This window comes from Eriocheir sinensis, chromosome 41, assembly GCF_024679095.1.
Source record: "Eriocheir sinensis breed Jianghai 21 chromosome 41, ASM2467909v1, whole genome shotgun sequence".
NCBI lineage: Eukaryota > Metazoa > Arthropoda > Malacostraca > Decapoda > Varunidae > Eriocheir > Eriocheir sinensis.
In genome coordinates this window covers 12,293,171-12,317,673 of record NC_066549.1, presented here as the reverse complement: position 1 = coordinate 12,317,673, position 24,503 = coordinate 12,293,171, and the positions used below count along the sequence as shown (strand labels likewise).

General features: G+C 41.9%; 2 protein-coding genes across 5 annotated transcripts; one reads left to right on the top strand and one right to left on the bottom strand.

Moving 5' to 3' along the window:
- Positions 1–141: 141 nt before the first annotated feature.
- Positions 142–11,983, bottom strand: LOC127009661 (uncharacterized). 2 transcript variants are annotated; one of them, XM_050882937.1, is made up of 4 exons: positions 11,836–11,983; positions 6,352–6,600; positions 3,671–3,918; positions 142–624 (listed from the first exon to the last, which is right to left on the bottom strand). In XM_050882937.1, exons 2-4 carry the CDS (start codon positions 6,455–6,457, stop codon positions 220–222), a joined length of 759 nt encoding a protein of 252 aa, XP_050738894.1. In that variant the 5' UTR covers positions 6,458–6,600; positions 11,836–11,983; the 3' UTR covers positions 142–219. The 2 variants fall into 2 exon arrangements, with proteins under 2 accessions (XP_050738894.1, XP_050738893.1); XM_050882936.1 differs by lacking the exon at positions 11,836–11,983 and having other exon boundaries at positions 6,352–6,672.
- On the top strand, positions 8,265–16,273 carry LOC127009662 (uncharacterized). Of its 3 annotated transcripts, none has more exons than XM_050882940.1 (6): positions 8,265–9,974; positions 11,245–11,402; positions 11,963–12,068; positions 12,696–12,894; positions 13,334–13,441; positions 13,856–16,273. In XM_050882940.1, exons 2-6 carry the CDS (start codon positions 11,247–11,249, stop codon positions 14,052–14,054), a joined length of 768 nt encoding a protein of 255 aa, XP_050738897.1. In that variant the 5' UTR covers positions 8,265–9,974; positions 11,245–11,246; the 3' UTR covers positions 14,055–16,273. The 3 variants fall into 3 exon arrangements, with proteins under 3 accessions (XP_050738897.1, XP_050738896.1, XP_050738895.1); XM_050882939.1 differs by having other exon boundaries at positions 8,266–9,974; positions 11,240–11,402; XM_050882938.1 differs by having other exon boundaries at positions 8,267–11,402.
- Positions 16,274–24,503: the final 8,230 nt, after the last annotated feature.

Sequence of the window (24,503 nt, the reverse complement as noted above, 5' to 3'; positions counted from 1 at the left end):
GTCTTGAGGGTCCTCTTGGGCAACCCCAGCCCGTTATTGGCGCAGGTGACTTTTATTTCTAGTGGCTGACATGATACATGACTCTTGAGCTACTGTGGAAAATGGGGTTATGATGGTGGTGGTTATCTTCCAAATAATAAGTCTATATTTTCAAAATATATTTTGAATATACCAACATTTTCAGTTTAAATATTTCTATAACTATTAGACACTATTCATTCATGAGTGTAAAGCTTCAAGTATTTGATCTTGTTTTTTTAATATCTCACTTTGTGTTACTGCTATAGTGTGTAACTCCTTACCAATTCTTTTCAATGCTTGAATTTTCAATCGTTCTCTTCTTTCCTTACGTTTCTTATACTCTATTTCAAAACTATCCTTCTCTTTTATTTGTTCCATGCACTTTTCCATTAATGCTTGTCTTTTTATACCAAGCTCAATATCTTTAGCAACACTAGAGGGTGACACATGCTCTTCTCCTGGGGAATTACTAGTGCCTGCTGCTGACACGGGAGTTGGCATGTCTTTGGTCTTGACTGGGCTAGATGAAAAACTTTTTGGTGACGGTGTTCCTGACGAAGTTGCTGATAAGCATGGGTCGTCAGGAAGGAATTCATTCAGCATCTGCAACCAAAAGTACAAGCATGAGCAACAAGATAGCACTACTATAACTCAATTACTTACATGAAACATGAGTAAAAAGATGAATGACATCACTGAGATGAAAGGGACATTGGAGTAAGAAATGGAGCATTCAACCATTCCTATACCTTTCAAATTTACATTCAAGACATGCCATGCACAGGGTTGAACACACAGTGACTTGGTTTGTTGTAATCATCTTCAGAATAAATCATCCAGCTTCCTACGATTTGTGTAACTGGTCAAAATAGCCCATCTTATTAGTAGATTAATAATAATAATAATAATAATAATAATAATAATAATAATAATAATAATAATAATAATAATAGAAAATATCACCAATGTCTGACCACCAAGATTACTGTGCAATTCAGTGTAGAAATTTTCCATAACTCTAACAATCTCACTATATGTGATCTTGTCATTTGCATCTCTCACAACAAAGAACTGATACCTGTCAGTGTCCAGTCTTCTTTTTGTTGTTTTTATGTTTGTCATTCTTTACATTTTCTTTGATTTTGCTCATACTGAATTTATGGATGTCACTAATTTCCCTATAAGCTACTTGATTAGTTTTGTCAGTTCTGCCAACTCTACTTCATTTTCTCCAGTTCTCACTTATATATTTTTACACTTCTTTATGAGATCTTTTCCATTCACTTAACCTTTTCCATCCGTGACGCAGACGTTGGCGTCACAGTATGGAAAGGGTCAAGAGGAAATGGAAGAGGATTAATCCTCTTCTAAACCTCTCAATCCTCCTCTAAATTTCTCTTAATCCTCTTCCATTTCCTCTCGAGAGGTTTAGAAGAGGATTAAGAGGAAATGGAAGAAGATTAAGAGGTTTATAAGAGGACTAACCCTTTCCATACGGTGACGCCGTCAGACGCCCGTCGGACGCCAACGTCAGTGTCGCCGGAGTGAAGGGGTTAAACTGGATCCCTCCCAACAGTGGCTGGATCCCTGGCTGAGTAAGTAAGGACACTGCTGATTGCCTGCTGGTGGATGGGGTGTCTGACATCTCCAGTGCCCAACACAATCACATAGGTTCAGAAAATATTCATATTTCTTTACTTAGCTCATCTGTAAGAAAAGATGAAGATATGGAAATTTTGTCATAATCACTGGATTAAACAGTGAATGCACAACTATAACACGATTTCAAAATTATGCTTAATCAAATGAAGTCAACACAATATACTTATCTTGTGTAACAGATGAACTAAATAGAGAAATAAGAGCATTTCCTGAACTACGCTAGTGTGTTGGGAGAAAGAGATGTCAGAAGCTCCCACCTGCCAATAGCCAATCAGCAGCGTCCTTACTTACTCAGCCAGAAGCTAGGGATCCAATTGAATAAACTATAGCTTACTGCTGCCATTTACTGGTGCTTTTCCTCCAACTTCCAGCATAGCTTCTATTACAATCTTATGGTAGTTGTTTTGTCATTTGCTTTTTCAGTATTTCCTCCAGCCTCATTGGGGAGACCCAAGAATTTGTTCTGAATTTTTAAACTAAATTCTTCAGTCTTCTCTCTAACTACAAGAGTACTGAGTTTTTTTCCAACCTATTAACATATCTCTTTCTTCTCAATTATTAACTCTTTAATTAATAATACATGTATGTACATAAATACATTATGGAGCACTAGGTTAGTAGGCTATATCTCCACTTTTTTTTTTACATCAAAGAAAACGGCTCAAGGGCAACAAAAAGTGCAAAATAAAAAATAAAAAAAATAAAAAAAGCCCGCTACTCGCCGCTCCCATAAAAGATAAAAGTAAAGAGGAGTCAAAAGAGTAGTCAATTTCAGGTGGAGAGGTGTCTTGGTACATTCTTCTTGAAAGAGGTCAAGTCATAGGCAGGAGGAAATACAGATTATTGCCACATGATGTGTTTGAAATACCCATATTGGTGCCTTGATATTTAAATGGCCTTGGTTTGTGATGCTTGCTCTTGAGTTGACGCTTCCTGTATGACCCTGTACATATACTATCTATTGTTGGGCATAGTCAAGTTGCCTCAGACATGTCTTAAGTTCAGATTACATAATTTTTGAGACAAAGCCATGAACTAAGGAGTTCAAAGAACTTTTTTTTTTTTTTTTTTTTTTTTTTTTTAAAGCAAAGGAGACAGCTCAAGGGCACAAAAAAGTAAAAATTAATAAAAAAAGCCTGCTCCTAAAAGAATCCAAAGAGGTGGCCGAAAGATAAGTCAGTTTCGGGAGGAGAGGTGTCCTGATACCCTCCTCTTGAAAGAGTTCAAGTCGTAGGCAGGAGGAAATACAGATGAAGGAAGATTGTTCCAGAGTTTACCAGCGTGAGGGATGAAAGAGTGAAGATGCTGGTTAACTCTTGCATAAGGGGTTTGGACAGTATAGGGATGAGCATGAGTAGAAAGTCGTTAGCAAGTTCAGAAGAGCAGTCAGCGTGGAAATATCGATAGAAGATAGAAAGAGAGGCAACATTATGTGCGCGGAATTTAAGAGGTAGAAGACTATCAGTATGAGGAGGAGAGCTGATGAGACGAAGAGCCTTTGCCTCCACTCTGTCCAGAAGAGCTGTGTGAGTGGAGCCCCCCCACACATGAGATGCATACTCCATACGAGGGCGGACAAGGCCCCTGTATATGGACAGCAACTGTGCAGGGGAGAAGAACTGGCGGAGACGGTACAGTGCATCTACATTACACTTGAATAAAGTATAGACCATCATAGATAGGTATTTTAGTTTATAATGTCATATCTTGCCTCACACCTTCCTGCAGAGGTGTAGGTAATTCTCTGCAGTTGAGCAGCTTCATTAGACTCTGGTTCCTCTCTGCAGCCTACGAAGCTGGAAAGTCGCTCATTGGGATTTTCTTTTTAGGTATAGGTATTTAATTTTACATTTTAAGCTGTGGTGATTCCATCATCATCTCTTTCATTTATTAATATGTAAAATTCAATTACTGATAGTCAGTAAGAATATGAATAAACTTACACTTTGAAGCATGAATAGTCATTATATTTTACAATGAAACATACTTCATAATACTCCCATGGTGGCTTTCCTGGGCTGTTTTCTCTTTTCAGCTTCTTGTACGTTCCTAAAAGATTATTCCACTTGCGTCGAATCCTCTCCGCTGTGTAGTTGTACCCGTGCACAGAAAGTTTTTCGTGCAGGGCTTTGTAGATTTGGGTACGTGCTCGGGGATTAGAGCACAACTCTACGTAGCGCTTCCTCATACTCTTGATGAGCAGATAAGTGGCTTCATGGCTAAACTCGACATCCTCTGTCATTTGGAGAAAAGAATTGGTTTATACAGTTAGTTCCCCTTATACATCTATATCTGTGAAGAAAAATAAACTATTGAGGACTTCTTTAAGTTGACACAGTTGTAGCAGAGGCATTGCTGATTTATCTGAATTGACAAATAATGAGTGGTCCCCTATTCAACCCCCCAAAAATAAATAGCATTTTGGTAAGATATAATTGAGGTTTTAGGGGGGCTAATGATCACTTTTGAACATATTATTCGTACTATAATGACAACTACTCAATCACTCTTGTTCAAAATTAATCACTTGAGTTAATGCAGGATATGCTGACACATGATATTCACCTAAACCACTTGAAAAGAACATAAAACTTTGTCACAATAAAGAAGGAGTGAGAGATGCATCGTGCACTGTGGGGGGAGAAAGACTGGGGCAGTGACAGTTTTTCCCAGATCTCCAAGGATGGCATTACATGGTGGGCAAGGCAATGCACCCTTCAGCATATCCCCTCCTTGATTGACTGACTAGAGTACATAGGTAGAGTAAATCAACATTCAAGGTGGTTTGCAAAGGGTAAGAGTTGGAGGAGGTGGAGGGGTTTAAATATCTGGGAACAGTTCCATCGAAGTATGGCAGCATGGAAGGAAAGATAAGGGAAAGAGAATGAATGAAAGAGCAATGGAGGAAAGGCAAGTTATAGGGTAATTTGAATAAATCAAAAGGTAAAAGTGTGAGGATGGAGGTAAGGAGAAGATTGATGAATGGTAGCTATAGTACTACTGTATCAACCTCGACCTTTGCCTCAGGCAAGGAAGTGTCTGGATAGAGAAAGTTGGATGCTCTTCTGCCGTGGCCATCCCCTGGTGGGAGCTCCTAGGAGCAGGTGTCAATGAAATGATGATGATGCTCTGGGCACTAGTAAAAGTTACCAGCCTACTGGTAAGTTGCGGAAGCAATACTATTTTGGTATTATTCTGTCTTCTAGCTACTTGTATTGGTAAGTTTTGTGCATGACTATACAACTGTGACATTTTAAGTTGTTGCAGGAGTAGGGAAACACATAATAATGATGGAAATAAGTGTGGCTAGCCATGCAAAAGACAAATTCAGTGGCACAGCATATGAGTAGTCACAAGGCCAATGAGGTATCCTCATTTTTCATTTTTTTCTTATAAGTTTTCCATTGTTTTATAAAGAAATATCCAGCTGATTAGCTCAGTAGTGAATGGAGGTGACTAACATGGGTAGCTGCTGTGTAAAGACAGCTGAATAAATGAAATTCAAGGGCTGAGTGCACTCAGCAGTCGACATGAGTCATCGGTAATGTTTCATGCCTAGAATACCCATAATTATAATTACAAAGATAACAAAGGAAAGATAAGAGTATGAAATGAAGGGTAAAATAATGCTGATAAATATATGTTCAGTTTTGGGTTAGGTATATCAGATAATATTAGATTAGGTAGGTTGGGTTTAAGGTGCTTACTGCTATCAGCAAAAGCAGAATATAATGTATTGCAGAATTTTTAATCTGTATAGTAAATTGATTTTGCCAAGAGGGGGAGAACAGAGATGAATGACAGGCTTGTGTGACCCATTTTAAGTGAATAGGTGAACTGAAGAAAACATGGAATGATATTATGTGGAAGGGATAAGAAAGGGAATTATGCCTAGGTGAGCTTCCATCACATGACAAAAAAAAAGAATAAAAAAAAAAAAAAATTGCAAACATAGAACCTGACTTGCTTTTGCTCCCCCGAGATCTAATTGCTTTCCTTCTATATAAAGTCCTTTTCCTTAGGTAGGTAAATAATTTCCTTTACCATGGCTATTCTATGGAGAAACTCAGCAGAGGTGACCAAAGCTTTGGAGATGATGCTGAAAGGTAATTAAATCTAGTTAAAGTTCTGACAATTGCAAGTGAGTCAACACACAACTGCTGCCACCTTGGTCAGTGAATATCAAGGTAAAATTTTAGTGTTGGCATTGTTTGCCCATACTCCCCCCTCACCTAAAATTGATGCTAAAACTCCTAGACCGTCATATTTCTGGAGTGGTTTCATTCCAATATTTGTCTCTTTGGATATATGGCCCTACCAGACCAAGGCACTCCATCTGGAAGCATATGAGAGGCAAGGTGTGTGGGGTGCCAGGGCCTGACAAGTGCTGGGCAGCATATTTCCATCCTCACCAATATGTGGCACCCACTATGAACAGGTCAGGTTAGGTTGAGTTGGGTTGGGTTAGGCTTGGTTTGGAGGGAGGTTTAAAAAAATAACTTTGAGTAGTAATCACAGAGAGGGTTTTAAAGAGAATCTTATGGTTAATTTCGGAGGTAGAGTCGCGTGTCTTTACTGGTGTCCAGGCAGCAGCGGGGAGATGGGAGTGTGCCGCCTGGCAGGGGGCGGCGACCACCCTGCTGAGGCGGGCGTCATCGCCTCACTCACCTTTCCTTCCGGCCTTGTCCACCGGGAAGGCCACCGTCCTGATCCCCTCTGCCTTCACCTCTATGGTCTGGAAGGCGGCGATGCCATCATTTCGAAATCCCGCCATGGCCAGGTGCCGAGAGTGGCACAATCCGCGGCAAGTCGCGGCGTTCACGGCGAGTCGCCCGGATGTTGTTGTGGTGCGGGGCGGCTGCCGGGAGGAGCTTGACGGCCCGCCAGATTCAACCTCAAACCCCGCCAGGCCAGGACCTAAAATCGATAATTTTAGGTCACTTAAAAAAACTACATTCTTATTGTACACACACACACACACACACACACACACACACACACACACACACACACACACACACACACTTGACTTAAATGCGATACATAAATGGAGTATAAGCAGTGGGAAATGAAATTCAACATAAAGAAATGCCATACAATGAGAATGGGAAAGAGTAAAAACAGACCGATGACAACATATAAGATGGGTGAGACAGTCTCAAAGACTTGACCTGGAACAAGAGGACGTAGTAAAACAAATTAAAGTATTCCTCGCAGGAAAAACAGCTGCACAAATGATTAACTCAACAAGAAAGGTTGTAGAAGGTCTTTTTGGAATAGATTGCATTACTGAATTCTCTGATGAAGTTCTTGGACATTTTTCCTCTGAAAACCTTCCTGTTCCTGGTAACATTACAGACGGAACCGGGAAACTCTACCACATGTTAAAAATCTCCCAACCCGGAACTGTGTTTTCCAAACTAGTTCAAGCCTATGTCTCACTAACCCCTCACAATATTGGTCCTGAACGAGCTGTCTCATGCCATACTATTCTCAAAGGCCCTAAACAATTCAGCTACTCAAGATAGGCCATCAATAGTCGGATGTATATTGCCCTTAACAGTAGTGGGACAGCACACTTTGATCCTAGACCCGCTGTAGCAAAGTTTCTCCAGAAAAAAACAGCGCAGATACAAAGTTCCAGACAAAGAATTTATTATTTTTTTTTTTTTTTACAGCAAAGGAGACAGATCAAGGGCACAAAAAAGTAAACATTAATAAAAAAAAAGCCTCGCTCCTGCTGCTCCTAAAAATCCAAAGAGGGAAAAAGATAGGATAGTTTCGGGGAGAGGGTCCTGATACTCTCCTCCTGAAAGAAAGAAGTCGTAATCGTAGGAAGGAGAAATGAAAGGAAGATGTTCCAGAGTTTACCAGACTAGAAGAGGAGAAAGATGCTGATTAACTACTCCTGAAAGGGGTTTGGACAGTGGAGGAGTGATGAGAGAAGAAAGTCGAGTGCAGCGAGGGGGAGGCATGCAGGAGGGGTTAGTTAGAAGAGAAGAAAGCGGAAGAAGCAGTAAGATAGAAAGAAAGGAGAGAATTTTATATCAAGATAGGCATTTTATAAAGAAGTTCTTTGCCAAGGAGAGTTCAGTTTAATGCCTTTATTTGTTTCTTGATCATGGTGCTTCTTATTTAAACTTTTTTTTTTTTTGAGTTTTTGAAAAAAAAAACAAGTTTGTGGCAATTAATGTGCATATTTTCTTTCTTCTGATACACATGTGGATTAAATAATCTTCTTATTTTCTATATTGCATACTTTGCTATTTTTGTGATATGGAGTAATTTACCAAAAAAGTATATTATTTTCAGTATAAAACTATAAATACATGTATTAATTTGGTACTGACAGGACCACGAGGTACCTCCTCATAAGTTTTGTTAATGTGTATTCTTGGTTTATTGTATTTCTTTGAAAGAGAATGATGCATTACATTACACAAGATAAGAACATAAGAACATAAGAACGCAGGAGTCTGCAAGAGGCCGGTAGGCCTGTACGAGGCTATTACATTACAGCGTGCAAAGTTCGAATTAAATTCCTTGATCATTGATATTAATATTTATATAATTTAGTTTTACTAAATTCCTTATAATTTATATACATTGATTTAAGCTTTGGGTTTGGGATATCCAAGTCATGTCGCCCAGTGAAATTTCCTTAAAAAATGCACTGGGGTGAGATATATGCAGTATACAACGAAATTTAAGGAGCCTTGGAGTGATTGTTCAAGATACAATGACCCCTGATAAACACATAAATAGAATTAGAGAAACTGTATTAACACAGTGAAAAACATCCCAAATGAGCACCACTGAGTGCCAGGATTCGAACACCGGGCCTTCTCACTAGAAGTCCTGGCACTCAGTGGTGTTCATTTTGGACATAAATAGAATACTTAAAGACATGTAATTTGATGCAAAACATTAAATGGCGTTTCATTATATGGATAAAAATATGATGAAAAAAAATCATAACGGCAATGACACGACCAAGATTGCTTTGCTTCCCCCCATAAGAGAAAAAAAGATATAAGGAAGCTGAAAAGGATAGTATACAAACGACAGCGACCAAAATGGTACCAGAGTTATCGAGTCAGCCATAATGAGAACAGATTGGAGGAAATGGAATTGACGACGCTTGAGGAGAGAAGACGAAGAGGAGACTTAATAGCAGAGGTGGGCAAGTGCGGTACTTACTTAGTGCGGTAGTGTGGTAGTGCCACATCACAAAAAAAAGTACTGCACTACCGCACTACCGCAACATTTCTGAAAATACCGCAACACCGCGGATCGCACTAAAAAATCCTGCAGTATTTTTTTTGCGGTAGTTACTTTGAAAACTATTGAAGACGACATTTGCAGCGCGGCATACTCACATAAATGTTTTTTTCACCCCGAAGATTGCTGCATGTTTAATTTTTCAACATTTATTCCATACTCTGGCATGCCAGCTAATGTGCTGCAGTCAGCGTGCCACGCCCACGCAGTAGCCATTTAAATCTCCTCGCTATTGGCATTTGATTTTATATCTGACTGAAAAAAATCTACCATTCGAAAGCCAAAGGATAGTGTGTTGCCATAGACCATATAACTCAGTTTCGTATTTTTTGAAAATTATTTTCATATTTTCACGGAGGACTCTTCCCTTAAACCTCCTTGGGTGCTACGATACTATGAGGGACTTTTAGGAGTGGCTTGACCAAGTTTGCTCTCCAACCACAATACCATGAGCCAGCAATGTCGGGTATTGGCTGTCTTTCTCCCGATTTCTTTCTTTTATGTTTTTCTTTTCTTTTTTTTCCTTTTCTTCCTGTCTTTCTTTTTTTCTTTTTCTTTCTTTCTTTCCTTCTTTCTCTTTTTCTTTCTTTCTGTCTCCTTTTACTACTACTACTACTACTACTACTACATTTTAAGGGGTTAAAATATTCCTCAATCGAACATATCACACTTATCACAGCCTTAAGGGGCGACTTTTACTTTACATGAGATTGACTTGTACACGAGTATGCATACGAATACATTACTATCGGATTGGTGGGTGTTGAGGGGGAGGGGGAAGTAACTGTGACGGAGGGGCGGACTCTGTAGGAGAGAACGAGGAGGCGGTGCGGTGTGACAGAGTGCTGGCAGCCCCTGTGGAGGAAAGACGAGCAGGCAACAGAGCTCGGAGTATATTGTGCAAGGCTTTCCCACCCCACCTCCTGTGTCGTGCCAGGCTTTACCACCCTTGCGACCTAACAAGAGCGTCAGTCAGTGTCTCCCTCAGGACCTAGTAACCCTCATCGAAGGTATGCAATAGATAAATGTTCCCCAAAGTTCGGGTCGCAATTTAGTAATGGGGTAAGATAAACTACTTACTGCGTTGACTGGACGCACACAGCTCTGAGGGCTCATAGGGGATTTAAATATTTCGGCGCCCAAACACGTACATTTGACAAGGCTTTCGTAGGATTTCTGATTGTTTCAGTGGGTACTTTTATGACCCTGGTGGTAGTTTAACCTTTCTTCTGTATGAAAAACCTAAAAAAACACCCATTAGAGCCCATTAGTCTCTTCTTTTGCCTTAATAAATAGTTGTGAGAGGAGGAAGCATATGAGAATATAGCTCTTAGTGCTTTCAAAAGGCTTCAGAATGCGTTTCAGTACTATCAAGAGGTTCCAGAATGGGTCATGAGGGTGATCTTGTCATTAGAATTGGGCAGCAGTGAAGGGTCTGAGGAACACTGTAATACAATTCAGTGTTTCTCAAATCTTACTACCGCGAATCAGTTATGTTTTAAAGATGCATTTCCGTCACTATAGCCATTCGGAAGCCCTTTGACAGTAACTTTGAATTGTGTCTTCCCTCCCTCCCCTCCTCCCCGCACACGCACACACACACACACAAGACGGACCACGTATTTTAGGCATCGATGTCAATCTAGGGAGGATAACAGAGAACTGATAAAGGGAGGAGCGAACACCAATTCTGACGGGAAAAAAGTAGCTTTCGCGTAATTCATACATTCATATATTTCTCTCCATGGGGTTTTGAGCTATAAGGGAAACTCGTAAAAACAAATCAATACGGATTTTTAATTATATTCTTCCTGGAAACACTTAAAGTCGCGTAAAATAAGGGCATTTAGAGTGCCGTATTTATAAATTGGTTATCGAGACAATATATAGTTCAACATACTTAGGACGATGTTGAACACTTGACGACGGTCGTACTACAAATTATACCTAAAACCATCTGCCAACCAGATAATATTTCTTGGGGATTCATATTCATAGGGCAATATTCTTAAACGTTTCGGCGCCAAGGCACACATATCTGGCAAGACTTTCATAGGAGTTTGGGGCATTTTCAAAGGGGCATTTTTTTACTCTGGTGGTAGTTTGACCTTTCTTCTGCTCCACGAACCTAAAATACCACTCTTTAGAACCCGAGTGATCTCCTTTTTGGCCTTTAGACATAGTTGATGTGAGAGGCAAAGCGTCCGACATTACCGACCATAGACTCCACCCTTCTCCGTCACTTAAGTATGTATGGTCGCGTGTATTTTTCTAGTCCAGCGATGCGCGGCGTGGTGGCGGCGTGCGTGTGTGCGTGCGTGTGGGCGGTGGTGGCGGCCGACATCTGTGACAGGCGAGACCGGCGGACTGATCGACGCTGGAAGGGGGACATCGGAGACCTGGAGACCTTACCTGACGGAGCACGGGACCGCCTGCAGGTAAGTGTAGTGTATGGAGGGTAATGCACCCCTTCAGCTCGGCCCCAGCGTCATCTTTCTCTTATTGTTTCTTCCTTTCTTTTTTTCTTAATTTCTCTTTTCTTTCTTTTTTCCTTCACTCCTTTCCTTTTCTTTCTTTCTTCGTTCGTTCGTTCTCTTTTTTTCTTATGGTTTTCTTTTTCTTCCTGTCTTTCTTTGCCTTTCTTTCTTTTTCCTGCCTCTCTTTCTTCTTTTTCTTTTTTCTTTCTATTCTCTTTTCTTTTCTTTTTCTCTCTTTATTTTTCTTATAATTTAATTTTAGCGCAGGAATAAGGCCTGGCTTTATTTGACTTTATTTTTCTATTTGATCTTACTTTTGCGTTATAAAATTACTATACAATCATGCAACTTTCCGAAAATACACATGAAAAAATATCTACACGTGAACTCTTACCTCCGATGTGGTCCTTTTCATATAACAAGAAAATGAATAACTGGGATAGCTATACATATCCTTGAGACACAGCATATCCCTCAGCCACGTGTCCTTCAATGCCAGCTTCTTTCTGTCTTTCTCGCAGCTCAAGCACCGTGTCCGTCGCTTCATCAGCTTCCCCACCGGCTCCGTCCTCACCATCACCCCCAAGCTAACCATCCCTTGGGTCGACGAGCTGGGTGGTTATGTCAGTAAGTTAGCGCCAAGCCACAAACAGTTTTCGCTTGCCACGGGACTGCTTTTCTTTTGGGGATCAAGTTTCCAAGTACTAATGTATCCTTATGTTGTTGTTTTGTCATGAGGGGAAGGACTGGGCTCTCGAGACGCGGGGTCGACACTCTAACGTCTCAGGCCACTTTGACGCAGAAATCGTGGGTGACTATCAAATTCGTTTTATTGTATGAGATAAAAAAAAAGGAGAAAATTTAATCTCCCGTGATGCCAGAGTAAAAAAAAAAAATTATTGGTACTTGGTAACTCTGATGCCCATGGCTTAAGTCTCTAAAGTCCTATTAGAGACAAACTGCATGAAACAACTATAATCAGTGTCAGTTTTAGGTACATTGTAGTTCACCCGATGCCGGTTCAAGTCTGTCTTCCGGAGTCTTTCATTGAGAATTGTGTTTTGGTTCCTCGTAATTTCTCCCCTTCTGTATTTACCAACATATGGTAAGGAGATAAACTTAAAATAATACTAACATATTCATTCGTTGTTTCATATAAGTTTTTGGGCGCCCCTGCAGTCAAAGGGACCTAAACAATTGGATGTATCGTTGTACCAAAAAACAATCCTTGACCCACCTTCTTGTGTGTGGCAGCGGGGGCACAGCTGTACGCCTTCCCTGTGGACCTGGAGCTACCCAACGGGACGCTGAGGCTGAGGACGAACTACAAGGATGACTACATGTCCATGGATCCGGTCAGTTACGGGAGCTACGACAGCCAAAGCCGATTGGGCCGCACACTTGACCACCAGAGGGTTACCGGCTTCACCTTCCTGCAGGAGCTCATGGAAACGTGGGTACCTGAGGAAAGGGAGATAAGACAAGGGAAATTTTCATGAGGGAGTTTAAAAAGGGAGATACTGGACATGGGGAATTCTCATGAGGCAGTGTTGGAGGTAGTTTATATAGGGATCCACTGGACTAAGGGACTTTTCATGGACAACGTTAGAGGGAGTTCATAAAGGGAGCTACTGGACAAGGAGAGTTTTACGAGACAGTGTTGGAGTGAGTTTAAAAAGGGATCTACGAGTCAAAGGAAATGTTCATGAGACAACGGTTGAGGGAGCTCATAGAGGAGGTACCCGACAAAGAATATATTCATTAAGTGTTATGAGTAGCTATAGTTTGTTTTTAGACGACTATAATTATACAAATCTGTTGATACTCAGTAAAAAGTCAAAACAAATGTATCGAATGTGCTACGGGTTGGTATGGCGTGTGTTTCCCCGCAGCGTGGGCGTGGCGGGGCGGGCGTGTGTGCTGCGGGCGGTGTGCGAGGTGGCGGAGCGGCCCGTGGAGCACCTGGGCCTCACGGGGGAGCTCATTAATTTGTTCTTCAGGTAAAGCAAGCGATTAAGTCTTTTCTCTGGCTCATTCATAAACCTTTGAAAGTTATAACATGTAAATAATGATTATACTACTACTACTACTACTACTAATAATAATAATAATAATAATAATAATAATAATACAACAGTCACCTTCTTCAACAATAAACATCCTCGGTCTATCCTTAACTCAAAATCTTAACTAGAAACTTCACATCTCTTCTCTCACTAAATCAGCTCCCTCGAGCCTGGGCGTTCTGTATTAGTACATTTACATCATGCTGTTTTGAACGCGCATATTTCAAACTTCAGGAGAGGTACTTGTCTTTACTCCTTTCTCCTTGATGAGAGTAGTAATTGCAATGGTGGTCACGAACTGGCGAACGTATGGTGATCTCTCTCATATGTTTGTCGCATGTATGGCAGTGCGGGCTACGGTGGACGGTCGCCTGAGGTGGAGGAGTACGTGGCGGCAGAGGAGTCGGGCCGTCGAGGAGGGAACTGTGAAGACCTCTACCCTGCCTGCCCCTACCGCCTGGCTGGTATGGCGCAGTCTGCCCTCGCCTACTTCCACCAAGGCCTCGCGACCGCCGGTGACGCCGCTGACAGCACGCTTTTCTTTTAACCACCAAAATGCAACGCCCCTGTCAACACACACTTTTTTTCTAACACCAACATGGAACGACCCTGCTAGCAGCCTCCTGTTAACACAAAAATCCAATGATTACCTCATGTCTCGGGTCGAAGATCCGTGGGGGCGCCGACGTCACTAACTGTTAATAAAAAATAAAAAAAAACATGAAGCTGGAACACACCTGACGACAATGGTGGAGAAACATAATTTTCCTCTCCTATTTACTTAATTAATCCCTTAGTTACCTTATAATCACACTCCAGTGAACGTTGGTCTTACTTATAAGTTGACCCTCCATGGTTGTGATAGGTTAGATTGAGACAAATCTATCCCCGGAGAAAACTCATCATGGTGTTAAAAAGTCGTTAAAAATGACCTTCACACGTGTATAATACGATACTCATTTCATTCACATATTTATCTGTTTATATCGTTAGTTAGCTAGTTGTATATTTATTTCCTTATATCTGAATTCATTTTCATAATCATCTCATTAATGCTTGGGTAAAGTGATCTCACGTTATCCTCCATGGAGTGAGGCGTTAGAGGAGCTGAAGGAGAGAATTGTTGTGGCTGAAACTCTACTTCCCATCTTTCAGTCATCATCATCATCAGCAGCAGCAGCCATTATTAGTCCAGTGCAGGATAAAGGACTTTCCCAGAGTTCTTCATGCATCTCTGTCTCACGTTATAGTACTCCATCCTCTACCTTCATCTCTCCACCTGGTTTCCTCTTTGCCCTGACTTTATAGTTTCTTGGCTGCCACTCTGTTACCTTGATCGTCCATCTGTTGTCAGTTCCACGTTTGATATGACCTGGCCAAGTCCATTTCATGTTCTTAAGCATCATTATCTTCAATACGTGCCTGTTCTCAAATCCATGATACTCGTTTCCTGTATCTCCGTTATAACCTGAAATTTTCTCTCCATTTCTCCGTGCACTGCTTACCTTTCTCTGTAAATCTTTTCTCTGGAGCCACGTGTCTGAGCCACTCATTGAGACTGGCACGTTACATTTCTTGTACACCTTTTCTTCAGAGAGAGAGCCAGGCTGCTGTTCATGACATTAATAAGTTTACCAAAAGCATTCCATTTCATTCATATTTTCTTTGATTATTTTCCTCGTGGATCGGGTTTGCACGAATTGCTTGTTTTAAGTATTTGGAAGATTCTACTTTCTTAAGTGCTTTGGTTCCAATCAATATTTTTGTCATGCAAACTGACCAATAAACATAACCTCCGTGTTTTCCATATTCATCTTTATACCTATTCCTCGATCATTCTTTGTAACTTTTTTTTTCCTCAGTCACTTAGTAAAAGTGTCATCTGCGAATCCAAGGTTGTTCAGGCATTCGTTGTAACTCTTGATTCCCATGTTATCCCTCTCTAATTTCTAAATACTTTTTTCTAAGCAAGCAGTGGATAATTTTATTGATATTGTGTCAACTTGCTCATTACCTTTCTTAATTATAATTTTCAAGCTTTTCTTGTGGAGTTTAATGGTTGCCGTGCTCTCTCTCTCTCTCTCTAGCTTCCGACACCTTATGTACGATTTACCTTGATGACGTGGAAGTGGTCAGTTGTTGAGTACCTACTAGGAAACTTAGCTTGTTCTCTCGCCTGGTTTGAGTATGGTGTTTATTGCCTAGTTGCACATTGTCAATAAAATGATAATAAAATATGTGCATCATTTTTTGTCACCTTCTGAAGGCTGAGAAGCGATGAGAGCAGTGGCGGATCTAGAAAATAATTTCAGGTGGGGGGGCATTAGGCCCTCGGCTCGCAACCGGAATTTCTCGGTTGAATAGAGATTTTGGGTTCTGTTCCCGGGCAGAGTGAGAGTTAATTAAAATGGGCTTTCTCTCTTTACACCTCAGCCCCTGCGCCTCTGTAGCTGAGTGGTTTCTGTGACCGCCTGCCACTCCTCGGGGCACCGGTTCGAGTCCGATCAGCAGGTGCCTTCGGTACACCCACCCAGCTATTGCTCCTGTTCATCCTGCCTTTCGGGTTGGTCGATAAACCGGTGCCTGGGGAAATTTGGGGAAGGTAAATTGTGGGAATTCTGACGGCATAGGGCCAAGTGTCCCCGGGCTAGTGGGTACGAGTCCACCACAGGCTCAAAAGGTCAAGGTGGTGGAAATGGGCACCGATGCAACGCGCAGCAATATCGCATGCTCCCCACTTTACCTACGAGTATTACTTAATTAGGAAGACATTGTAGTCTAGTCTCTGGGTTACTAATTTTTCCCATCCCAGCCTGTCTTCAATATTGTAATTCTAAAATGTTAGGTTACAAGGGGAGCTTCATTAGCTTTATTTGTGAGATGAATGTGGAAGAGAGGCTGCAGTATGAGAAAATATTTGCTCTTGAGTTTACTTACACTTGATGATGACTTTTGAGAAGCACATCCGTTCCATGTCTTCCACTATTGCACAGAAGACAGGCTTACTTCGTAAGGGCTTTAAAATATTTGCTTGTGACTCAACTGTAATAAAATCTTTTTATGCATTCATTTTGCCCCACTATGAGTATTGTGCTACTGTTTGGATGTCTGCTGCCAATTGCCATTTAAAGTTACTTGACAGAGCTATCAATTCAATAAAATTTGTTTCTCCGGCACTTAATAGTTCTTGATCTTGATCATCGGCGTCAAGTTGTTGCCCTTAGCATTTTATTTAAAGTTTTTACGAATTATCGGCATCCCTTACTTTTTGTTTTTACAGCAAGGAGTCAGATCAAGGGCATAAAAAAAGGAAACAATAATGAAAAAAGCCCGCTACTCACTGCTTCTAAAAAGAGTTAAAGGAGTGGCCGAAAGATAGGTCAATTTCGGGAGGAGAGGTGTCCTGATACCCTCCTCTTAAAAGAGTTCAAGTCGTAGGCAGGAGGAAATACAGATGAAGGAAGATTGTTCCAGAGTTTACCAGCGTGAGGGATGAAAGAGTGAAGATGCTGGTTAACTTTTTTTTTTTTTTTTTTTTTTTTTACAGCAAAGGAGACAGCTCAAGGGCACAAAAAAGTAAACATTAATAAAAAAAAAAAAGCCCGCTACTCGCTGCTCCTAAAAAGAATCCAAAGAGGTGGCCGAAAGATAAGTCAGTTTCGGGAGGAGAGGTGTCCTGACACCCTCCTCTTGAAAGAGTTCAAGTCGTAGGCAGGAGGAAATACAGATGAAGGAAGATTGTTCCAGAGTTTACCAGCGTGAGGGATGAAAGAGTGAAGATGCTGGTTAACTTGCATAAGGGGTTTGGACATTATAGGGATGAGCATGAGTATAAAGTCGATTGCAGCTGGGCAGCGGGAGGGGGTGAGGCATGCAGTTAGCAAGTTCAGAAGAGCAGTCAGCGTGGAAATATCGATAGAAGATAGAAAGAGAGGCAACATTGCGGCGGAATTTAAGAGGTAGAAGACTATCAGTATGAGGAGGAGAGCTGATGAGACGAAGAGCCTTTGCCTCCACTCTGTCCAGAAGAGCTGTGTGAGTGGAGCCCCCCCACACATGAGATGCATACTCCATACGAGGGCGGACAAGGCCCCTGTATATGGACAGCAACTGTGCAGGGGAGAAGAACTGGCGGAGACGGTACAGAACGCCCAGCCTCGAGGAAGCTGATTTAGTAAGAGATGAGATATGAAGTTTCCAGTTGAGATTTTGAGTTAAGGATAGACCGAGGATGTTTAGTGTTGAGGAAGGTGATAGCTGGGTGTTGTCAAAGAATAGGGGATAGTTGTTTGGAAGATTGTGTCGAGTGGATAGGTGGAGAAACTGTGTTTTGAGGCGTTGAAGGACACCAGGTTCTTCTTGCCCCAATCGGAAATAATAGTAAGGTCTGAGGCTAAGCGTTCTGCAGCCTCCAGCCTTGAGTCGTTAAGTTCCTGAAGGGTGGGTCTTCTATTAAAAGAAGTTGAATAATGCAGAGTGGAATCATCGGCGTAGGAATGGATAGGACAGTTCGTTTTGGAAAGAAGATCATCAATGAACAACAGAAAAGAGTGGGAGATAGGACAGAACCCTGTGGGACACCACTGTTAATAGATTTAGGGAAGAACAGTGACCGTCTACCACGGCAGAAATAGAACGGTCAGAAAGGAAACTGGAGATAAAGGTACAGAGAGAAGGATAGAAACCGTAGGAGGGTAGTTTAGAAAGCAAAGATTTGTGCCAGACCCTATCAAAAGCTTTGATATGTCCAGCGCAATAGCAAAGTTTCACCGAAACGGCTAAGAGAGGATGACCAAGAGTCAGTTAAGATAGGAGATCACCAGTAGAACGCCCTTGCGGAACCCATACTGGCGATCAGATAGAAGGTCAGAAGTGGAAAGGTGCTTTTGAATCTTACGGTTAAGGATTGATTCAAAAGCTTTAGATAGACAAGAAAGTAAAGCAATAGGACGGTAGTTTGAGGGATTGGAGCGGTCACCCTTCTTAGGTACAGGCTGTGAAGGCATACTTCCAGCAAGAAGGAAAGGTAGATGTTGACAGGCAGAGGCGAAAGAGTTTGACCAGGCAGGGTGACAGCACGGAGGCACAGTTTTTAAGGACAATAGGAGGCACTCCATCAGGTCCATAAGCCTTCTGAGGATTGAGGCCAGAGAGGGCATAGAAAACATCATTTTGAAGAATCTTTATAACAGGCATAAAGGAGTCAGAGGGGGATGAGTAGGAGGAATATGCCCAGAATCGTCCAGAGTGGAGTTTTTAGAAAAAGTTTGAGAGAAGAGTTCAGCCTTAGAGATAGATGAGACGGCAGTGTTGCCGTCAGGACTGAGGAGTGGAGGGAAAGATGAAGAAGTGAAGTTGGAGGAGATGTTTTTGGCTAGATACCAGAAGTCACGGGAAGAGTTAGAGAAAGCAAGGTTTTGACATTTTCTATTAATGAAAGAATTTTTGGTTAGTCGGAGAATAGATTTGGCACGATTTCGGGCAGAAATGTAAAGTTCATAATTAGCATTAGTTTGAAGGCTCTGGTATCTTTTGTGAGCTACCTCTCTATCATTGACAGCACGAGAACAAGCGTGATTAAACCAAGGCTGTTTAGCGTGAGGAGTAGAGAAAGAACGAGGAATGTATGCCTCCATTCCAGAGACAATCACCTCTGTGATGCGCTGAGCACACACAGAGGGGTCTCTATCCTGGAAGCAATAATCATTCCACGGGAAATCTGAAAAGTACATCCTCAGGTCGTCCCACCGAGCTGAAGCAAAATGCCAGAAGCATCGCCTCTTCGGTGGGTCCAGAGGATGTACAGGAGCGATAGGACAGGATGCAGAAATAAGATTGTGATCGGAGGAGCCCAACGGAGAGAACAGTTTGACAGAATAAGCAGAAGGGTTTGAGGTAAGGAAGAGGTCTAGAATGTTGGGCCGATCTCCAAGACGGTCAGGAATACGTGTAGGGTGCTGGACCAACTGCTCTAGGTCGTTGAGGATAGCAAAGTTGTAGGCTTGTTCACCAGGATGGTCAGTGAAAGAGGATGAAAGCCAAAGCTGTTTTTGACAATTGACATCTCATAGGATGGAGATTTCAGCGAAGTTAGAGTGGGTCAAGATGTGCTCCACTTTAGAATTCAAATAGTCAAAGAATTTTACATAGTTGGTAGAGTTAGGTGAGAGATAAACAGCACAGATGTATTTAGTAATAGAATGACAGTGAAGTCTTAACCAGATGGTGGAAAATTCAGAAGAGTCAAGGTCGTGGGCACGAGAGCAAGTGATGTCGTTGCGCACGTAGGCGCAACATCCAGCTTTGGATTGAAATTTAGGATAAAGATAGTAGGAGGGAACAGAGTAGAGATTGCTGTCAGTAGCCTCAGAAACCTGTGTTTCGGTAAGGAAGAGAAGGTGAGGTTTAGAGGAGGAGAGATGATGTTCCACAGAATGAAAATTAGAGCGAAGACCGCGAATGTTGCAGAAATTGAGAAGAAAGAGGTTCGAGGAGTTATCAAGACACCTCTCGGGTCGGCAGCCAGAAGGGAGTCCTCCTGGGGAATTTGTGGTCCCCCCCCCAGGCGGGGACTCCGAGGCATTGCTTAATTGAGCCATTTTGAATTTTGAATTTTGGAAAAAGGTGTATATGTTATGTGAATGTAGTGTGGTGTGGATAAAGAGAGGATCTGTCTTTAGAGAGCATGCTGAACTACTCTCCGGTGTTGGTGAGACACCGTAAGGGGTTTGGACAGTAAAGGGATGAGCTTGAGTAGAAAGTCGTGTGTGGCGAGGCCGCGGGAGGGTGGGGAGGCATGCAGTTAGCAAGTTCAGAAGAGCAGTCACCATGAAAATATCGATAGAAGATAGAGAGGCAACATGACCGTGGAGTTTAAGAGGTAGAAGACTATCAGTAAGAGGAGGAGAGCTGATGAGACGAACTCCACTCTGTCCAAGAAAGCTGTGTGAGGGGAGCCCCCCCACACGTGAGATGCAGACTCCATACGAGGGCGGACAAAGCCCCTGTATATGGATAGCAACTGCGAGGGGGAGAAGAACTGGCGGAGACGATACAGAACGCCCAACCTCGAGGAAGCTGATTTAGTGAAAGAGATGTGAAGTTTCCAGTTAAGATTTTGAGTTAAGGATAGACCGAGGATGTTTAGTGCTTCTTCTTTTCTTCCTTGTTTTCATCCCCTTCTACTTATTTTTTACTTTCTTCTCCTCCTCTTCGCCTGCTTGCTGTCTCTTTTTCCTTTACTTCTTCTTAACTTCCTTTACATCTTTCTTTGTCCTAATGTTTATCCCCTTCTACTTTCCTCTCCTCCTCCTCCTCCTCCTCCTCCTCCTCTTTATTTTTTTCCATTTTCATTCTTCTCTTTTCTCTGCATATCCTCTTTATCTCTTTCTTCTTCAATATTTTCATTTTTTTCATCTTCTACTTCTCCCCTCCTCCTCCTCCTCCTCCTCTTCCTCCTCCACTCTTCACATTAATTGGCTCTTCCCTTCAGCTAAAATATTACATCTTTCCTTAATACTTATCGTCATGAATATTCCACATCTTATAGGGTGGACTAACACCTCCTCACTCTTATCTCCAACTCCAACTTCATTGATTTGTGTGTCATGGATGGAACTTCCGGTGATCAACGTTCCACTGAGATGATGACAGACGGGATGAGCGAGGCTGATCTCGCTGAGTCGAGAGGTCGAGGATGCAGTCACGCGCCTCACGCCTAATGTCAGTGTTTGGATGGGCCGTCACCGACAGTCTTACACTCTACTTGTTGACTCAATTCTGCGTCAAGGCGTCAAGGGCCACGTGCGCCGTTAGGTTATGGATGCAGTGAAATAGGGCGTATACTGTGCTGATACGGAGATGTAGAGACAGGGTTCAAACCCGGCTCGAGCCCAAGTACTGAATGGGGATAGGTTACCCACTGGCACGCCTCTTCCCTACAAACAAATTTTAATACCAGACAGCGAGAGAGACAGCTCATGGTGCTATTAAGGGACTTGTAAACGAGTTGTGTATGTAATGCTTGAAAAAAGATTGAGCCGCAGTAAGAAATACAAAGCAAATAACGATTAGAGTATTCTCATAGTATCAAATTAAGTGATCATAGGATTTATAATATTAAATTAAGTGATCATAGGATCTGTAGTACTAAATTAAGGTTAGTGTTGGTTCCAGGTGTTCCCTTGAATGAAGGCACTATTCGGTTTGAAAAAGAACATATGCCTTTTGGAGACAATCACTCGGAGCTTCACACCCATACATGCACACACAATAAATAAATAAATAAACAAATAAATAAATAGAAATTATGTTACATAACGATGAGGCCCTCGCCGCCGCCGCCTCCGTAATCAACGATAGTGGCGACTATGATTCCACTACTACAACTACTACTACTACTACTACTACTACTACTACTACTACTACTATACTTCTACTACTACTGCTGCTACTAATATTATACTGCTACTACTACTACTACTACTACTACTACTACTACTGCTGCTACTAATATTATACTGCTACTACTACTACTACTACTACTACTACTACTACTACTACTACTACTACTACTACTACTAAATCTTAGTTACCCTTGGGAAACTTTGTTCGCAAACAATTATTGTAAGCTATTTTCAATGTCTGTATGCCTTGTTTTCAAATGTTGGCCAAAAGTTTGCGGAACAAATGTCTGTTGATAAAAGAGTTTTACTCTCTGGACCTCAGTTATTTTCAGCATCTATGGAAGTGACTTTGTGAGTGAAGAAGATGCTGCGGTAGCTTTCAAATTGACGTAATCATGTATGCAGTGAAAGCGGGAGAAAGGCGAAGAGACGTTTATAGATGAGAATATTTCATGGTGACGAGACTGGCGGAACTCAAAACGGGAGGTGGAGTGGCCTGTAGAAATCTGGTTCGAATGTCGACAACTGACTGAACATACTGATGAGAAAAGGTGTTACCAAAAATATCGTGACGGAATAGAAAATACAGTCGCCCCATTCCATTGTAATAATAATAAAAATAATAATAATAATAATAATAAAAATAATAACAATAATAATAATAATAATAATAATAATAATAATAATAATAATAATAATAATAATAATAATAATAATAATAATAATAATAGTTATTATTATCAACATCATCAATAGTACAATTATCATCACCATCCTTCTCCTCATGATCCTCCTCATCCTCAACATCAAAAACATCACAATCACCATCATCATCATCATCATCATTATTACTCGTTGCTATAGGTCTGCAAGAAAATGGAAGTGGCAAGTCTCTAAAACCAATTATTTCCCTTTCGGCGGCCGTGGCTTGTGATATGGGCCACGAGGCCATGATCCACTGGTCCCGGGGCTCCTCTCGGCAGTCCCGTTCTGTGGTGCGTTCCAGGCTTCCCGCGAGACACTCTCCTCCAGGCGCAGCGAGGCGCATCAGCGGCGTGGCGGCAGCACATCCTGCCTGCGGTGTGACCAGGGAATCTAGTTAGAATCCTCGAGCGAGACCGTTACGAGAAGTGCGAGCCAGGGAGGCGGCGAGGAGTGAGAGAGACGAACACCGGCCCATCTAGAGCATGACAGCCCAAATAACACACCCAATCATTGTCTCCAAGGTAATGGCGAGTCACCTCCCTACATGAGCATTATTCCCAAGGCGTGTTCCCGACGGCGCCACGCATTTCGGCCGCCCATGCTCCGCTGAAGTCATTTTCGTCAGTGTCCATACTGGCACCCAGTTTTATTTTTGGCATCATCTTTACTATCTTTTATAAACTTCTAGGACCCTTGAGCGAAAGGTTGTGTTTTGGCGTTGGTTTCGCACTCTGGCGGCCATATATTCCCACGATAACACGGTTGGAGGGCTTACTGGGTGGTTCTTGAGGGAGACACTTTCTTCAGGTTCCGGCCGAGGCGCAACAACTCCTTTCGCCAGTTAATCACGTGATGGCATGCTCGGGAGGCTTGCTGAGTGATGTTTCAGGGCGACACTTTCTTTAAAGTTCCGGCCGAGAGGAGCAGCTTACGTGTAGTCCAGGTGAGGGACAGAGCGATTCGTGGGAAACATGAGAACAAGGTAGAAAGTGATAACATGTTTAAATGTTCTGATACTCAATACGGAAGTTAGTCAGCTGGTTTATTAAAAAAAAACACACAAAAAAACTGCAACATCTACTGTGGCTATAGGTACTTTCAATATCACTATTACCTCATGCAACACAGGGAGACGCAACTAAAGGCCTGTGTGTTCTCCAACACAACAGGATAACGGACGCCCTTCATGATCCCGTGGGTGGCGTGCGAGGCTGACGAACAAGTGAACACAAATTTGCTTCTTACAGCGATGGACGAGTAGACGAAGAGCGCGTGACGTAAAACAAACTGAAGGTGGGGATCTTAATCCTTAATTTTTCTGAAATAAATGTGGCAAGATTTGCGACACGAAATATTCTTGTGAAGAGTCGTATAAGAGTATTTAGAGAAAACAAGATGGCCACAGAGTTAATAAATATAAAGGACCTTGTTGTGTGAAGTATTTACTAATGATGGTGGGAAAAAATTTAGATCGCCGAAGAATAAAGAACTTTTTTCAAATCAGAACACACACACACACACACACACACACACACACACACACACACACACACACACACACACACATATATATATATATATATATATATATATATATATATATATATATATATATATATATATATATATATATATATATATATATATATATATATATATATATATATATATACGGATTGATTCGATGATGACGAGATTGGTGATGATGATTTCAGTCAATAGCGATGTTGCCTGGAGCAGGACGAACGTAATAACTCTGTTAGGAAGAAAATCACAGCCAGCGCCGCGACCGGTGATTGGGTGGAGGCCTGTGGGGAAGGCGTCGCACTGGGAGGGGAAAGTCGGCTGACGCATCCATGGAGGCGACAGAGCAGCCCGAGGCAGTC

What these genes read in the sequence shown, in the direction of transcription:
- LOC127009661 (XM_050882937.1), bottom strand. Translation starts at nt 6,457, where the DNA reads ATGGCGGGATTTCGAAATGATGGCATCGCCGCCTTCCAGACCATAGAG. An exon ending in GGACAAGGCCGGAAGGAAAG is followed by an intron (nt 3,919 to 6,351) that starts GTGAGTGAGGCG and finishes TCCAAATGACAG; the next exon opens with AGGATGTCGAGTTTAGCCAT. An exon ending in CACCATGGGAGTATTATGAA is followed by an intron (nt 625 to 3,670) that starts GTATGTTTCATT and finishes TTTTGGTTGCAG; the next exon opens with ATGCTGAATGAATTCCTTCC.
- LOC127009662 (XM_050882938.1), top strand. Translation starts at nt 11,214, where the DNA reads ATGTATGGTCGCGTGTATTTTTCTAGTCCAGCGATGCGCGGCGTGGTG. An exon ending in GAGCACGGGACCGCCTGCAG is followed by an intron (nt 11,403 to 11,962) that starts GTAAGTGTAGTG and finishes TCTTTCTCGCAG; the next exon opens with CTCAAGCACCGTGTCCGTCG. An exon ending in CTGCAGGAGCTCATGGAAAC is followed by an intron (nt 12,895 to 13,333) that starts GTGGGTACCTGA and finishes GTTTCCCCGCAG; the next exon opens with CGTGGGCGTGGCGGGGCGGG.